General features: G+C 57.7%; 3 protein-coding genes across 3 annotated transcripts; 1 reads left to right on the top strand and 2 right to left on the bottom strand.

The window, feature by feature from the left end:
- Nucleotides 1–1,575: 1,575 nt before the first annotated feature.
- Nucleotides 1,576–2,506, bottom strand: LOC110472282 (phospholipase A2, membrane associated). The gene is made up of 4 exons (XM_021533818.3): nt 2,464–2,506; nt 2,057–2,201; nt 1,840–1,946; nt 1,576–1,755 (listed from the first exon to the last, which is right to left on the bottom strand). The coding sequence occupies exons 1-4, from the start codon at nt 2,501–2,503 to the stop codon at nt 1,631–1,633; spliced, it is 417 nt and encodes a 138-aa protein (XP_021389493.3). The 5' UTR covers nt 2,504–2,506; the 3' UTR covers nt 1,576–1,630.
- A 2,353-nt stretch (nt 2,507–4,859) lies between these two features.
- LOC110472281 (phospholipase A2, membrane associated) lies at nt 4,860–7,015 on the bottom strand. The gene is made up of 4 exons (XM_077788233.1): nt 6,979–7,015; nt 6,135–6,279; nt 5,825–5,931; nt 4,860–5,005 (listed from the first exon to the last, which is right to left on the bottom strand). Exons 1-4 carry the CDS (start codon nt 7,013–7,015, stop codon nt 4,860–4,862), a joined length of 435 nt encoding a protein of 144 aa, XP_077644359.1.
- A 4,342-nt stretch (nt 7,016–11,357) lies between these two features.
- UBXN10 (UBX domain protein 10) lies at nt 11,358–15,606 on the top strand. Its single transcript, XM_077788235.1, has 2 exons — nt 11,358–11,462; nt 14,756–15,606. Exon 2 carries the CDS (start codon nt 14,761–14,763, stop codon nt 15,604–15,606), a length of 846 nt encoding a protein of 281 aa, XP_077644361.1. The 5' UTR covers nt 11,358–11,462; nt 14,756–14,760.
- The last annotated feature ends 1,233 nt before the right edge of the window (nt 15,607–16,839 follow it).

Below are 16,839 nucleotides of genomic sequence, written 5' to 3' on the forward strand. Positions count from 1 at the left end.
AGCGCCGCGCTGCCAGCTTGGCGTAGCAGCAGGCTCGGAGCAGGCAGCACCTGCGGGAGGAGGAGAGCCTGGGCTCGTCGGGAACTGGCCCCGGCGGCTGCTGCCCCAGCTGGCACAGGCTCTGCGAGCCGGGCGGGAGAGCCGCCAGCTCTGCTTCCCCCTGCTCTGGATCACCCAGAAGCTTCTCTGTCCTGCCCGTTCCCACGCCGAGCCTCTGCCTCCCCACGCGAGCCCTGCCGCGCATCCTGGCTTCAGGAGCGTCCCCCTCCTCTGGTGCCACCCCACGGACCAGGCAGTTGTCACTGGCACCGCCCTACCGACTCCGGGATGGAATTAGGGGTGAACACTGCATCACTTTCCTTGCTGCCCGAAAACCCGATTCCTTCCCGCTGCTGCCAAGCACCCGGGCTGCATTTCGCAAAGTTTCAGGGGGCGCTGCTGGGGTGATGCAGAGCCCCGGGGTTACCCCGGCACCAGCGTTAGCCCTCCGGGACCGGCGTTAGCCCTCGGGGCAGCGTTGCCTGTACCGATCCACTGAAGCCCTCGAGGTGCCCCATCCCCTGTAGCATCCATGGGCAGTCAGGTTTCCTACGGTGCTTCCCTCGAGTCCCGGTGTGAACGTGCGCGGGTGCTTCCCGTACGCTGTGAACACGCCTAGAGTGACCATAAAATGTGGGTTTTTTTTCTAAGTTACGTGCAGAAATGAGGCCTGGGGAACTGGGGAGGGAAGGAGGCTTTGCTGGGAGTCTCCCTGAGGAGTGCACAGGAGTTTGGGGATGAGCCTGGCTCCTATCTGTGGGCCGGGGATGCACTTACTGCAGGCAAACAGCATCGTCAGCACCAGCAGGACCTTCATCTTCCTCTGACCTGGGCCTGGGAGGAGAAACAGGGCACAGGCAGCGTGGCCAGTTTGATAGGAGCTGCCGTGAGAAGCTTCCTCTGAAATCGGATCAACCCCCAGTATGTGGGGGGAGGAAAGCAGCTGTGTCCCCTCATATCAGCGTTGCTGCCTCCTGGCCGAGAAGCTGCCCCGCCACCTGAGCATCCCCCACCTGCTGTCCCACCCCTCCAGCCTTTCTCACCTCCCGTCCCCCCGCTTTTGGCCCCAGGGCACCTCTCCCCTCGCAGCGCAGCCTCGCACTGCGTTTCCATTTGGAAGCGATTTCTCTTTTCCTGCGGGCTCGGGCCGCTCCCGCTGCCTCCCCAGCATCCCCCCGTGCTTTTCCTTCCACAGCGGCGGAGCCTGGAGGGGAGTTCTCACCAGGGATCTTGCTCGCTGTCGCTCTGTCCTGCCGGGGAGAGCCTGCCCTCCGCGTCCAGCCCGCCAGCTCCAACTGGAAGCTCCAGAATGCCTCGCCTGGCCCAAACCCACGCAGTGCTACGCCCCCATCCCGGCCAGCCCCCCTCTCCCCGCGGGCTGCAGCCTCGGGTGACGCAGGGGCCGAGACCGAGTTCTTGCAAAGTTTTGGGAAGATGTCGACTGTTCACGGGGATTTCTCTCCCTGCCCAGCCGCAGCTCTCAGAGGAGAGGGGACGTTGAACAAGAACATTTATTTTCGCGTTGATCTGGTGTGGTCAGCGCAGGCAGGGATGAAGGGCGCTCCCGGCGGGTCCCGCATCGCAGCTCCCATCATCGGCACAGCTGGTTGGGGTAGAACTGGTAGAGTTTCTTGTAGCTCCTGGCGTTTCTCCTCAGGCACAGCGCCAGGCTGCGGTCGCACTCACAGGACAGGAAGGCGTACCGGGAGCCCTGACCTGCGGGACGAGGGGAGCCCAGGGTCAGCCCCGGCTTTGGGGGGGATAGCACCCCCTTTTCCCCTTTTCCAGGGCCCTACTCACTGCAGGAGAGCTTGCCATGGTGCCAGTTGTAGCGGTAGAGGCGTGTCTTGGCATCGCAGTGGTACTTCAGGAGGTTTTTGTAGCAAGTATCATGCAGCTGACAGCATCTGCACAGGAGATCGATGCTTTAGGGGATGCAGTTTTCTCCCCCTCACCCCACAAATTTAAAAATATTCGAGATCGTGTTAGGGCAGGGGGTTTTAAAGTGGATTCTCACCTGTCTGTGGCATCCTTGGGCTGCCCCTTGCCCCCCAGACCGCAGTAGCAACCATAGAAGCCGTAATACAGAAGAGCATTTTTCCCTGTCACCTCTGAGATCATCCGGTGCAGCTCTAAGAGGCTCCCCTGGGCTGGGGACAAGCCTGGAGCAGGGGAAATAAGGGAGATCACGGCGATTCCCTGCCCTGCCAACAGCAGCTCCAGCCCTCCAGCCCCCAAACTGGCACCAGGGTGTTAGGAATTGTAATGCAAGGGAGAGGAAATGTGTTCCCAGCTTGGCAGGGGAGAGTTCTTGCATGTCTGGGAGAGCTGGTGATGGGGAGAGGTGGAGAAATCACCAGCCTGGTCCTAATTTCAATGGATGTAACTGCACAGAGAGCCTTGGGACTGCGAGAGGACACTTACCCCACACAAACAGCACGGAGAGGATGAGGAGAGAGTTCATCCCTCTGATGGCTCCGAGAGAGGAAACCAAAACATTCTCTGTTATAGTGACCATCTCCTTTCTTTCCTTATCATCCAGGAGCAGAGATTCTCCCTCTCTCCAGGGACTAGGAGCAAAGAGAGAAGTGAAGATGCCCCTGTTGTTTCAACACAAAGCATGAAGGATGGGAAGCGATGGGAATCAGATGGGGGAGAGGTGAGAAAAAGCATTATCAGGAGAAAAGGAGAAAAATTGGATGGTTGTTCAGCTTTTGGGGGCTGCACCCACTGTTCTTCTGTGCTGGCATCACAGGCAGCATCTCCTTCAATCCTGCTTCCCACTTGCAGCACAGCTTCTGGCGAAAGGAGGGAAAGAAGAAAATCAATCCTCCATCCCCACTTACCTTGTGAAACCCTGCTGGCTTGCAGTGCCCTGCAGCCAGCTGTGCTTGCTTTATAAAGCTTGCTCCCATCAGCCTGGGTCTGCTTTGACCCAGATCTTGCTGACTGGGCTTCCCTGGAAAGGAGAAGGAGCCATCCTTCCCTTTCCGAGGAATGGCAGAAATCCCCTGACGCCCCAGCTCCGTTCCCCGTGCACGGGGTGGGTCTGGGTGGGATGAGGTGGAAAAGCAGCGTCACTTCCAGCCTGAGGAGGAAGCAAACATGCTCTTCCTCAGTCAGAGATGCCTCCTCCTCTCCCTTCCCAGCACCAAGGAGCCACATTGGGGGGAAAAGAATAGCTCTGGTTCAGGCTGGACATGGACACAGCAGGTTTGGGACTTTCAAGGAGGTGCAAGGTGGTTCAAGGAGAGTTATCACTTCTTTGGACAAAGTCTATGGGAACACTAAAAGCATCTCGAAACATGCAGTTCCCAGAGTCACAAGGTTGGGCAGACACTAGATGATTGCACCCTCACTCTCAGAGAAGCAAAATTAATATTCTGAGGTGAGAAAATTCAACTTCTCTTTATTTCTCTCTTGGTTTTTCCACCCCCTCGTTACACTGTCCTGCAGAAACCATTCAGTCATCAACTGCCCTCCTAAATTAGCACTTGCCTGATGTAAGTGGTCAAGGCTTTGAAATCTTCCTTCCTCTGTGGATGATTATTCTTTAACCCTTATTTCCAAGAGTCATGGAATCCCAGACAATTTTGGGAAGGACATTAAGGAAGGAAGGTGACTTGTCTGTGTCTTTTGTCTTGTGTGCTGCAAAAATAGTTTTTTGTTGTCCTCCATGGACAAAGTTTTCAGCCAAGCCCTGATTCCAGCTTCGCTTTGTCTCTGGTGTCACAAGTGATGCTCCCTGGCTGGCATGTGCCTTGTGCTTTTCCGAACTGCTCATAGCCTGTTAATGCTCCTCTGGTTAATTACTGCCTCGTTAATCATTTGCAATCAGTTTATGTACTCACGCTGTTTTCCCGCTTTTAGTGTGTTTGCATAACAAAATGCATTTCTATGAAGTGCTTTGTATGGAATTGTTTATAGCAGGAAATAGATATAAAAGAAGGGTTGTGTCATTCCTAGTAAAAATCCTCATGTGCCAGAAGCCAAACATCCCAGAAGATACTGGGGATACTCCTGTGAGCTCCTCCCTGTGCTGAGCTGTGGTTCAGCTTGTCCTGACTTTGCACAAATGATACACAACTTAAAAACCCCTGTGATGTGAAGCCTCTTATTGTATTCCTGAGACTGTTTTGTTAGCGTTCTTCACAAAGCTGTTTGGATGTGCCTTCTGAGCTAGGAATTAGAAATTCATAGAATCCCAGAATCCCAGATTGGTGTGGGCTGGAAGAAGCCTTAAAGCTCATCCAGTGCCCTCTGTGCCATGGGCAGGGACACCTTCCACTGTCCCAGGGTGCTCCCAGCCCTGTCCAGCCTGGCCTTGGGCAGTGCCAGGGATCCAGGGGCAGCCACAGCTGCTCTGGACAGCCTGTTCCCCGAACTTCTAGCTCCACATTGGGATAGACATGGGAATTACAGCCCTGTCGGGACCACTGAAGTTTTGTGGTGTCAGGCATATGGTGTGGCTGAGGGATGCAGAAGTGCTCCCCAACCCCAGCAGCCACTGTTGCAGTGCCTGAATCTCAGCAGCCCTTAACAGAAAAACACCGTGGAGAACCAGTTTGCATCCCTTTTATTGTATCTGTTATCTGTGCTGGGAAACGGAATTGAGAGAGGAGGAAGGGACAAAAAAGAGGAAGCTGGTGTGTCTTTCCAGGAGCCGGTGGGGCTCCATCCGTGGTGTGTGTGCCCTTCTCACCCCGAGCTGCACCTCACAGGGAGCCTCGGGGGCTCTGCCTGTACTGAGCCCCCAAGCCAAGCTCTTCTTGCTGGGGAAAAGCAGCCAAAATCTGGGACTCTGTGCAGATTCGCCCTCCTCAGCACTGGAGCTTGCTGCCTTGGCATTTGAGCTTGAAGTAGAAGCGGTAGGAGCTGTTGTAGGAGTGCAGGGTGCTGGCGAAGCACGAGGCCACCGCGGTGTCACACAGGCAGGTCTCTGTCTCGCACCAGCTCTGCTCGTTACCTGCGGGGGAAACCCGGAGCCCTGCGGTGCCTTTCGGGGCCGGAGCCGCCGCGGGAAGGGGAGAGAGGAGCGTGTCCCGGTACTGGCCTCCCCAGCCTGCCCACACCCTCAGTCCCCCTTTGGTGATCGCGGCGGGGCTGGGTTCAGCCGGGGGATGCTGCCCTTCCTGCCCTGCCCCGGGCTGGGTTCAGCCGGGGGATGCTGCCCTGAGTGCCCTGCCCCGGGCTGGGTTCAGCCGGGGGATGCTGCCCCCCGTGCCCTGCCCCGGGCTGGGTTCAGCCGGGGGATGCTGCCCTGAGTGCCCTGCCCTGCCCCGGGCTGGGTTCAGCCGGGGGATGCTGCCCTTCCTGCTCTGCCCCGGGGTGGGTTCAGCCGGGGGATGCTGCCCTGAGTGCCCTGCCCCGGGCTGGGTTCAGCCGGGGGATGCTGCCCCCCGTGCCCTGCCCGGGGCTGGGTTCAGCCGGGGGATGCTGCCCTGAGTGCCCTGCCCTGCCCCGGGCTGGGTTCAGCCGGGGGATGCTGCCCCGCCTGCCCTGCCCCGGGGTGGGTTCAGCCGGGGGATGCTGCCCCGCCTGCCCTGCCCCGGGGTGGGTTCAGCCGGGGGATGCTGCCCGGCCTGCCCTGCCCCGGGGTGGGTTCAGCCGGGGGATGCTGCCCTGAGTGCCCTGCCCGGGGTGGGTTCAGCCGGGGGATGCTGCCCTGCGTGCCCTGCCCCGGGCTGGGTTCAGCCGGGGGATGCTGCCCCGCCTGCCCTGCCCTGCCCCGGGCTGGGTTCAGCCGGGGGATGCTGCTGCCCGGCCCGGCCCGGCCCGTACTCACTGCAGGCGCTGTGCCCGTGGCCGGAGCTGAAGCGGTACGGGGTGAGCAGGGGGCTGCAGCCGCCCTCCCTCAGCCTCCTGTAGCAGCAGTCGTGGGCTTGGCAGCACCTGCGGGGACACCGGGTCAAGGCGCGGCCCCAAACCTCCCTCGGCAGCCCTGGAGGGCAGGGGAAGGTCCAGCCTCAAAGGTCCGGGGAGAAGAGGGGGCGAGGCGCCAGCGGGACCCGCTGGGGAGCGGTGCCAAGCCCCCGGCGCCGGGAGGCAGCCAGCGAGAGCCCTGCAGGGGGCTGGGGGCCGCTCGGGGTACTCACCGGTCGGTGGCATCCACGGGGGTCCCGGAGCCCCCGATGCCGCAGAAGCAGCCGTACCAGCTGTAGGACAGCAGGGCGCTCCTCCCCGTGGCCGCCCGGATCATCCGCTCCAGCTCCAGGACGCTGGTGCCGGCCGGGGGCAGCGCTGCGGGGCACGGGACGGGCTGTGCCGGGGCAGGGCTGGCAGCCCGCGGGCGTTCCCCGAGCCTCGCACCCGGCACGGCCACTGCACTGCTCTGGCATTGCCCGAAACGTGCCCTTTTGGGATTTGAACCATGAGAAGCTTTATCCGCTCCTCCGGAATGATGGACTCATGGAAAGGTTTGGGCCGGAAAGAACCTCAGAGTCTTGTCTTGTTCCACCTCCTGCCATGGGCAGGGACACCTTCCACTATGCCAGGTTACCCCAAGCCCTGCCCAGCCCTGCCTTGGACACTTCTAGGAGTGGGACAGCCACAACTTCTCTGGGCAATCTGTGCCAGGACCGTTCTCTCAGGGAGGATGGCTTTTTCAGTCTGGCTTTTACAGCCTCTGGATTTGGTCTGGCACAAGATATTTTGCCCTTTGGACTGACTCTGCCATGCTGCAAACTGCCATCCCCCATCACCAGGATCAGCCAGGGGCTTGGCACAGGCGGGAAAGGTGACAACAGGCTGGAGGGCTTCCCAAAATAAATATGGACATCAGCATCCCAAAGCTTTCCCTTCACCAAGCCTCCAGGATTGCAGCAGTTCTACACAAAAAACTAGAGAAACTGCCAGATTTAAACAAAGACATGAATTGTGCACAAAGACTCAGGGTTTACAGATGGATTCTGGCCTGGCCAGGGACAGCAGGGCACTTACCACAAGCCAGGAGCACGGCAAGGAGGAGATTCCTCATCCTGGGCTGCCCTGGAGAGGGAACAAAGATGGGTGATGATGCAGGGCAGGACAGAAGCTTCTCCAGTGCCCACAGGAGCTGGGTGCACCCGGGCAGTGCCTCAGGTGACATTCCTGTGGGTACCCAGCACTGCCAGGCTGAGTGAACCCTGGCTGTTCTGTATCCCAGTTTTGGGATGTGGGGCTTGGCAGGGATGGAGTAGCTTGTCCTGCCTGGGGCTGCTGGAGCAGCTCAGGACCTGCAGCCTTCCCCCACGCCCTGGGCTGCCTGATGAACACCAGGGCAGTGAAATCCCCTCTTCTTACCCTGCCTGGACCTGCAGCTCCAACGCTGCTAGCTCAGCGGGGTGGGTTTATATCCCTGCGAGGCCCACCCCCTCCTCTATCTGTGCTGATGGTGTCAGTTGTCCTAAGCCAGGCTTGCCTGGAACGGGGAGCTTCTCTTCCCCAAAAAATGTGAGTTTTCCCACATCAGTGAGCACCAATTCTTCCTCCATCCTCTTGCTCATCACTGAGCACGAGGCCATCTCCATCCCTGCATGAGGCCAGTGAAGGCCTTGGCCATGGCCATGGTTTTAAAATCCATGGGATTTGGTGGCTGGAGAAGTGGGACAAAAGTGGAGAACCAGTTTGCATCCCTTTTATTGTATCTGTTATCTGTGCTGGGAAACGGAATCAAGAGAGGAGGAAGGGACAAAAAAGAGGAAGCTGGTGTGTCTTTCCAGGAGCCGGTGGGGCTCCATCCGTGGTGTGTGTGCCCTTCTCACCCCGAGCTGCACCTCACAGGGAGCCTCGGGGGCTCTGCCTTTACCGAGCCCCCAAGCCAAGCTCTTCTTGCTGGGGAAAAGCAGCCAAAATCTGGGACTCTGTGCAGATTCGCCCTCCTCAGCACTGGAGCTTGCTGCCTTGGCATTTGAGCTTGAGGTAGAAGCGGTAGGAGCTGTTGTAGGAGGATGGCTCCTCAGAGGCCCTTGAATCCTTGTTTCAGCTGTAGAGGCAGCACTTTGGGCTCAGTATTTCCTCAGTTTTGCCAACTCACCCCTTGAACCCTCAAAGATGGTTTCCCTTGTCTCCTTCCTTGCGACTGCTCCCCCCAAATCCATGGCTGCATCCAAATCCAGCAGTGCCAAACTGCAAGGGAGAGCAGCAAACACCAGGATTGCAGTTCCTGAGTCTGCAGTTTTCCTGTCCTACCCCCAGGTTTTCGAGGCAAGGGGTCTGTGAAATGAAACCACCAGCAGCAAAGGCTGGAAAAGCCATGAAAACCCGACTTGCAATGCTTTGGGAATACAGTTTATTTAATTGCCATAACCCAAACAGAATGCAGAGACACGAGGGAGACAGAAAACCAGAGAAGATAAGGAACAAAAGCTGCTGTTTTCCCTTGAAACCGTGGGGCCAAGAGCAAACACAGACACAAATGCAGGTATCGGGTGATATGCAGGGCCCCACCCTCAGGGATTAACCTCACTCCTGGGGAAGGGAATTCAGGGTTGGGAATTGTAAAAAAATGACCTCCAGACTGGTCTGGAGGCAAGAAGAGAAACCTTTGTTGAAATTCCCAAGAGCCACCAAAGCTGACACTGGAAGGGATGTCACCTCTCAGCCGCCCTCCAGGGTGCCAGAGCTGTCTGTCCCAGGGTTTCCTTCCCTCTAACCCTTGATTTCCTGCTGCAAGTGGAACAAAACCCCATCCAAGCCTGTTAAGGACAGGGAGTGACATCTCCCCTCTCACCATCTGCGCAAGAAACCACTCCAAAATTCCACAGTGACAACCCCAACCCCTGCTTTACTCACCTGACTTTTAAAACCAGGGCATCCCTAATAATAACTTAATAAATCCCTTTCCCACTTCCTCCACAAAATACTTCCATTGCAGAAGGTTTTCCCCACTGTGGTAGTTGTTGTCTGTGCTGCTCCTGCTTTGGCATTGCAGGCCCTCAGATCTGGGGGGGAAATTTGGGGGTTTGCTGTAGATTTTGAATAAATCTGTGTGGAAAGCATTGTCCAGAGACATAAATAGAGAGCTGGGATCATGTGGATTTGGGATCCACACGTGGTTTTAACCAAAATCCCTCATTTCAAGATCTCCCTCTCTGTGGAAGATCCACTCAGGGGAGTGCCCACATGAAGATAAGCCCTGTCTTTAACTAACCCACAAACTCGAGGGCTTAAAAACCACCTGTGGAAGTTGTTATCCCATTGGAAATGTGGAACTTCTCAGCCTTCCTATGGAGCAAGGAGAGCTGGGTATCACCCACCCATCTGTTTGCTCAGGGCCTTACCGAAGTGTAAATACCCGTGTGCTTTGATCTGCAACATTGCTAAACATCCTGGGCTGGAGTGAGCTGATAGGAAACTATTTCCCTCCTTATTTTATTTCTTTTTCGTGCACAGGTTTGCCTTGATCCTCCCACCCTGCAGGGTGGAGACCCCAAGTTTATGGTGGAAGTTTATTGCTTGTTTCTTGCTGCCTTCAATGGGCATCTCTTAGTGGGAGCAGCAGCTGCTTAAGTAGGAGTGGGTTTAGAAAGGGATTTGTGGGGAGAGATGGAAAAGGTTGGTGTTATGTGGGGTGTTCCCAGAAGGAAAACTGACTCAGAGATCCTTGGTAGCCAGGGGGGATCAGGAGGACTCCCCGTTCCTCCCAGCTGCAGCTTTCCCAGCACAAAGAAACTTCCCCAAAAGAGTTGTTTTAGATCCTCTTGTGATCTTGTATGTAATTTTAAAAAAGTGTTTTCCTCAGTATTCATGAGTTTGGTGTTTATTTGTGTGGTTTGATGCAGTGGTCACTGGATCATGGGGAGGTTAAACCCAGTCTTGTGCTCCCATCCTGCTGCCTTTGCTCAGGAGGGGCTTTAATGCCTTGGTTTTGAACTGTTAGGGCTTAACTCCAAAGATTTGGGTCTTTCAGCAGGGTGACACTGTTGTGGTCTTGCCTAGGAGGAACTGGAGGAATGGGAATTCCTGCTGGAGGGCTGGGACATCCCGGTACCAGGGACACCTCTGGCTGGAGTTTGTGAGAGGCCCCTGAGCCACCCCCTGCTCCCCCCTCTCCTTTGTGCCCGGTGGGTCCGGCAGGACAAAACCTCCGGAGTTTTCCCAATGTCCCGGGGCTGCTCCTGTGCCGTGCCAGGCCTGAGGCCGTGCCACAGCCCTGTGCAGAGCCCACAGAGGGTCACGGCTGTCCCTGAGCCTGGGGACATCCACTGGCACATCACAGCCCTTCCCAGCCCTGTTCCATCCACCCCGGGACAGCCTGGTTGTCCCCATCCCTGCATCCACACCGGGACATCCCAGCTATTCCCAGCCCTGGGTCCACCCTGGAACATCCCAGCTGCCCCATGCCTGGGTCTGTCCCTGGATCCATCCCAGAACATCCCAAATGTCTCCCCCCACTGTGATCCTTGGATCCATCCCGGTACATCCCAGCTATTCCACCTCTATTCCTGTCCCTGGATCCATCCCGGGACATCCCAGCTGCCCCACTCCTGCCTGTTCCCATCTCCATTCCCATCCACCCCTGTTCTCATCCCTGTTCCATCCCTGATTTCTATTCTATCCCTGTTCTCTTTCCCATCCATCCCGGTTCCCACTGATGCTCCCATTGTCATTCCTGTCCCTATTCCCCTCCCTGTTCCCATTCCCCATTCCCCATTCCTATTCCTGTCTCTGTTCCCATCCACGCTCCCGTTCCCATTCCTGTTCTCATCCCCGTTCCCATTCCCACTCCCATTCCTGTCGCTGTTGCTATTCCCATCCCCATTCCCCCTTCCCATTCCCATTCCTGTTTCCATCCCTATCCCCATTCCCCCACTCCTGTTCCCATCCCTGTTCCCTGTTCCCATTCTCCATTCCCGTTCCCATTTCCAGTTCCTGCTCCCATCCTCATTCCCATTCCCTGTTCCTCTACCCATTCCCATTTTCTGTTCACATTCCCATTCCCCATTCCTTGTTCCCATCCCAGTCCCCATTCCTGTTCCATCCCTATCCTCATTCCCATCCCCATTCCCATTCCCATTCCCATTCCCGCTCCCATCCCCATCCCCATCCCCGTCCCCGTTCCCGTTCCCATCCCCGTTCCCATTCCCATTCCCATTCCCATTCCCATTCCCATTCCCGTCCCCGTCCCCGTCCCCATTCCCGTTCCCATCCCCATCCCCATCCCCGTCCCCGTTCCCGTTCCCATTCCCATTCCCGTCCCCATTCCCGTTCCCATCCCCATCCCCATCCCCGTTCCCATTCCCATTCCCATTCCCATTCCCATTCCCATTCCCATTCCCATTCCCATTCCCATCCCCGTTCCCATTCCCATCCCCGTTCCCATCCCCATTCCCGTTCCCGTTCCCGTTCCGTTCCCGTTCCGTTCCCACGGGCGGGGCTGGGGACGCGCCCCCGGAAGTGCCGCGGTCGCCGCGGTAACGGCGTCGGGCGGCGGCGCGGGGCAGGTGAGGGACGGCGGGACCGGGACCGGGACCGGGACCGGGGATGGGACCGGGACCAGGGAAGGGACCGGGACCGGGACCGGGACCAGGGAAGGGACCGGGACCGGGGAAGGGACCGGGACCGGGACCGGGACCAGGGAAGGGACCGGGACCGGGGAAGGGACCGGGGCCAGGGAAGGGACCGGGACCGGGACCGGGGAAGGGACCGGGAGCAGGACCGGGGAAGGGACCGGGACCGGGGAAGGGACCGGGGATGGGACCGGGGAAGGAACCGGGACCGGGGAAGGGACCGGGGATGGGACCGGGAAAGGAACCGGGACCGGGGAAGGGACCGGGGATGGGACCGGGGAAGGAACCGGGGCCGGGGCCGGGGCCGGGGATGGGACCAGGGATGGGACCGGGACCAGGACCAGGGAAGGGACCGGGACCGGGGAAGGGACCGGGTCAGCTTCTGGTGCTGTGCAGCCGCGATCGGGCCGCGCTCCTGTCGCGGGCTCAGCCCCAGCCCCACCCGTGGGCTCAGCCCCGGCCCCACCCGTGGGCTCAGCCCCACCCGTGGGCTCAGCCCCGGCCCCACCCGCGGGCTCAGCCCCGGCCCCACCCGCGGGCTCAGCCCCGGCCCCGGCCGTGGGTTCAGCCCCAACCCCACCCGCGGGCTCAGCCCCGGCCGCGGGCCCGGCTGTGGCACTGAGGGCTCTGCCTGGGGCCGTGCGCAGGGACTGAAGCCCAGGAAGTTCCACCTGAGCCCGAGGAAGAACTTCTTTAACCCCCTGGAATACGTTGCCCAGAGAGGACAGTGGTCCCGCACCGGAGATGCTGCGGGCCCGTCTCACGCAGCGCTGTGCCCTGTGCTCGGGCCGGCCCTGCTGCCGCAGGGGGGGCACGGATGAGCTGCCATCGTCCCTTGCAGCCTGCCCGGCTGCGATCCGCGCTGGGCTCAGGGCTGCGAGGCGCCCAGCTCCCGGGCACCTGCGGGCACCTGCGGGCACCTGCGGGCTCTGCGGGCTCTGCGGGCACCTGCGGGCTCTGCGGGCACCTGCGGGCACCTGCGGGCTCTGCGGGCACCTGCGGGCACCTGCGGGCACCTGCGGGCTCTGCGGGCACCTGCGGGCTCTGCGGGCACCTGCGGGCACCCGCGGGCTCTGCGGGCACAGCCCTCGAGGCTGTGGTTCCCCATCCCGCCCCTCCGCAGAGCCCCTGCTTCAGCCTCTCCCCTCTCGCATCTGCCGGGCTGGGGCGGTGCAGACACTCGCGGAGAGCCCCGCCAGGGCTTCTGCCAGCTTGCTTGGCTGGGGGTTCATCCCTGGGAGTGGCAGCGTCTCGGGGATATTTCTAAATGCTCCCATGCGCTTGGGAGTTCTGCCTCAATGCGTTGTTGCCTTGGAGTTTATTTGTTAGCGGCAGTAAGGGGGAGGTACGGCCCCTGGATCTCCCACAGGTTCCCGGGAAGCTGGGATGGGCCACCTGGGGAGTGTCCCTGTCGCCTGGAGGCTCGGGAGGGACACGTCTGCCAGCTGGGCTGCCAGGGCGTGCTGGGACTCTGCCTTGGCCGTGCTGAGCTGGAGGAGAAATGAAATGTTAAATAACAATCACACCCCTGGCAAAGTGCCACAGGGGCTGTTCTCTCTGTTTGGTTTAGAATAGAATCCCAGAAGAGTTTGGGTTGGAAGGGAACTCAAAGATCATCTTGTTCCACCCCTGCCATGGGCAGGGACACCTTCCCCTGTCCCAGGCTGCTCCCAGCCCTGTCCAGCCTGGCCTTGGACACTTCCAGGGATCCAGGGGCAGCCACAGCTGCTCTGGGCACCCTGTGCCAGGGCCTCACACCCTCATAGGGAAGAATTTCATCCCAAGATCCCACCTAACCCTGTCCTCTGGCAGTGGGAGCCATTTCCCCTTGTCCTGCACTCCAGGCCCTTGCCCACAGTCTCTCTCCATCTTTCCTGCTGGCTCCTTCACAGTTTAGGTCACCCTGGAGCCTTCTGTTCTCCAGGCTGAACAATCCCAGTTCTCCCAGCCTTTCCTCACACTGGAGCTGCTCCCTCCCTCCCTCTGCTATCCTGGTGCCTCCTCTGGACTCTCTCCAGCAGCTCCACGTCCTTCCTGTGCTGGGCCCCAGGGCCGGGGCAGCTCTGCAGGTCGTTCTTCTCCCAGAGCTGCTCTTCCTCCCTCCTCCCCCAGGTGTGCCTGGGATGGCCCCACGCCCTTGGCTTTGCTGCACTCCATGAGGTTTGCATGGAGCAATGTGCTGCTGGGGTGCCAAACAGCAGCTGAGTGTGACTGTGCCATTTCTGGAGAATGCCAAGCACCTTTTCCCCCCTTGGTAAATGCTGTCACAAACCCCACAGGAACAGAAGAGGAGGTTCCCTGTGGCACTTCTCCAAAACATTGTGAGGTTGTGACCCAGTGGCTGGGCTGTGTGTCCTGGCATAGCTGAGAGCTCCAAGCACAGCTTCCTTTGGGAAACATGCAGCAGAACGTGGCTTCCCCCTCAGTGGAGGTTGTATGACAGAATCATGGAATATCCTGAGCTGGAAGGGATCCACCAGGATCATCCAGTCCAACTCCTGGCCCTGCACACACCCCAACAATCCCACCCTGGGCATCCCTGGGAGCCTTGTCCAAAGGCTCCTGAAGCTCTGGCAGCCTCGGGGCTGTGCCCATTCCCTGGGGAGCCTGGGCAGTGCCAGCACTATGGGGGATGAACCTTTCCTGATATCCACCTAAACCCCCTGCCAGAGCTCCAGCCATTCCATCAGGTAAATCATTCTCTGTTAAGCAGCTTTTGGTCACTGGAGAGTCAGAACAGGTTTCTGTGTATTGAATCAGGGTTTTTTCAGTCTCAGTGGTCTTGAAATACCTTTAAAATATGAAGTGAAGTCAGTCTTATCCCAAAATCTAAAACAGGAACTGAATCTGCCACTGCAGGAATAGTGAAAATACCAGAGCTGTGCTCTGAGCTTCACTCATCTCCCATTTGCTCTGAGTTTCCAGCTTCAGAAGAAAGAAATTGTTCCTTCCATCAAAAACTTAGAGTCAGTGGCGAAAGGCACAACTCCCCAAAGCTCTGGGTCAACTTCACACAATTCCTGCCAGAGCCAGTCCCTACAAATAACCCACCTCTCACCTCTGGGACTCAGCCCTTACTGCAGCGCAGGGTTGCAGTGGTTCCCATGTGATGCCCATGCAGTGACACCCCACTTTTGTTCTGTCATTTCCTGACGTGCAGCACGGTGTGGGAGCCTGAAGTCTCCCGGCCAGTTCCTGAAACTTCTCCCTCTGCTCTCTGCCCACAGGTGCGATGGCCACAGCGGCTTTCCAGGACTCGGCACCAGCTCAGTTCTGCTTCCCCCTGGGCACAGCCCCCCTGCCGTGGGCCAGCACCATCACCATGCACGTCTCCAGGCCCAAATCTGCCAAGGGACAGAGGCCAAGCTTGAGCCACCGTCAGGGCACGGAAGCCTGTCCGTGCCACGTGCCACCTTCCCCGCCAGCAGCCTCTCCTCAGGAATTAGTGAAGAGCCGCAGAGCACCGCTCAGCAAAGCGGCCTTCCCACCTGCCCAGGTGTCTCCTGAGGAAATCCCAAAGCTCCTGCAGCAAGTGCCTTTGAAGAGCTCCTCCTCCCTGAACAAGTACCGGGTGCTCCCCTCCATCAGCCCGAAGGGCGCAGGGGGCAGCGCCGTGGAAGCGTTGACTGAACGGACCAACCTGCTAGAAGTGAGCGAGGGGCAGGAGGATGCTCCAAAAACCATCCAGACTTTGTCTGAAGGACAGGAATTTGCCAGCGCGCTGTCAGGAAGCGGCATTCCCACTGAAGAGAGCTCACACGTGCCCTGTGCCCCCGAGCAGTGGGGAGGGCAAGCGAGGCAGGAGAGCCTGGAAGAGCCGCACGTGCTGCTCGCTGTCCGATCTCCCTCCGGGCGGAGGTTTGAGCACCTCTTCAAGCCCCGTGACAGCCTCCAGACAGTCCTTGCCGTGGCAGGACAGAAACTGCTGGCCAGTTACCAACACTGCAGCGTTGAAACCATGGAGGTGCCCCGGAGGAGCTTCTCTGACCTTACAAAGTCCCTGCAGGAGTGTGGGATCCCCCCCAAGTCCGTGCTGTGCATCCGGCAGGACGAGCAGCACGGTGCAGCAGATCTTTAGGCACACAGAGACACCGTGGATCCTTCTGCTCAGTGGGGTGCATTACTTCTTCCAAAAAACTGAATCTGATGCTTCCAGCACATTCGTCTTAATCTTCTATCTCCCACAAAATCCCCATCCAGCAGAGTTACGGATATGTAATAGTACTTGAAATAGTATTTCAGAGAATAGTTCTTTCAGGTGCATAAACCTGGTTCATACAGAACAGCCTGTGCCATCACAAATTTCTGCCTCAGCACCACCAACCTTCAACCTTTCTGGTTTGTTGAAGTTGCTGATGTTCTTTGAAAACTCAGGTTTCCAAGACTTCTCCCCTTGTCCTTTTCTGTGTTTTGGGAAGGTACCACTTCTCTGGGTGCAGAAGCACCATTTGGAAGGTAGACACAGAACTGGTTTAGCTACAGGACCACCTCCAGTAGCTTATCATTAGCCTAAACGTCTTCTCAAGAGACTGAAAAGGAGATCAAACCCCAAACACATCTGGAAATAACAGTAATAACACACAAATGAGTTATTGTAAAGTATTACGTTGCAAGACTGATTGTAAAATACCTGTGAGGGCTCAGGTTTTTCTGGGTAACCTCAGTCCAGCTCTTAACTGTGACTAAATCATATTTTTAAGAACAAAGAATTATTATTTTGGCTATCTTGGGGAGCAACAGGATTTTCTCCTTGGTTTTCCTTCTCTTATTTGGCTCATGTGGTCCACAGATAAGAAGAGATGGATAGTTAAGGGATGTTACAGATAATTCCAATTAACCCCTCTACACTGAACTTAGTCCAAGAAGCAAGTGCTGCTTTGGGAATTTTTAAATAAGGTATTAATGGGAATTGGCTGAAGGAGTGAGCCATCTTTTACTAAACCATCATTAGAAGGCTGGTTGGGTGACTTAGCAGGATTAGGCATATACAATGTGCTTGTGCTAAAAAAGAGAAATATCTTCTATTTCTAATGGAATTTCAAAGGCAGTAATTTTTAATCTTTAACAATGGACCACTTGCCACACAGATGAGTGAGTTTAAACGTTTTGAGGCAAACCAAATTTGCTTTGAAGCTCAGTGTAAGTGCCAAAGCAACTTGGCACAGGAGCACAAACACAGCAGGAGCAGAAAGCTGATTGCTGGTGCTGGCTGTGAGTGTGGCACCTGATGCTAAATCAATGTTCAGAGCCCAGCAGCTTTGTAAAACCAGTATCTGACAGAACAGGGTCCCTGCTGCTGTTGGTGATGGGA

The sequence above is a fragment of the Lonchura striata genome, chromosome 24, assembly GCF_046129695.1.
Source record: "Lonchura striata isolate bLonStr1 chromosome 24, bLonStr1.mat, whole genome shotgun sequence".
NCBI classification, from domain to species: domain Eukaryota; kingdom Metazoa; phylum Chordata; class Aves; order Passeriformes; family Estrildidae; genus Lonchura; species Lonchura striata.

What these genes read in the sequence shown, in the direction of transcription:
- LOC110472282 (XM_021533818.3), bottom strand. Translation starts at nt 2,503, where the DNA reads ATGAACTCTCTCCTCATCCTCTCCGTGCTGTTTGTGTGGG. An exon ending in CTCCGTGCTGTTTGTGTGGG is followed by an intron (nt 2,202 to 2,463) that starts GTAAGTGTCCTC and finishes CCCCTGCTCCAG; the next exon opens with GCTTGTCCCCAGCCCAGGGG. An exon ending in CCCAAGGATGCCACAGACAG is followed by an intron (nt 1,947 to 2,056) that starts GTGAGAATCCAC and finishes TCTCCTGTGCAG; the next exon opens with ATGCTGTCAGCTGCATGATA.
- LOC110472281 (XM_077788233.1), bottom strand. Translation starts at nt 7,015, where the DNA reads ATGAGGAATCTCCTCCTTGCCGTGCTCCTGGCTTGTG. An exon ending in TGCCGTGCTCCTGGCTTGTG is followed by an intron (nt 6,280 to 6,978) that starts GTAAGTGCCCTG and finishes CGTGCCCCGCAG; the next exon opens with CGCTGCCCCCGGCCGGCACC. An exon ending in CCACGGGCACAGCGCCTGCA is followed by an intron (nt 5,006 to 5,824) that starts GTGAGTACGGGC and finishes TTTCCCCCGCAG; the next exon opens with GTAACGAGCAGAGCTGGTGC.
- UBXN10 (XM_077788235.1), top strand. Translation starts at nt 14,761, where the DNA reads ATGGCCACAGCGGCTTTCCAGGACTCGGCACCAGCTCAGTTCTGCTTC.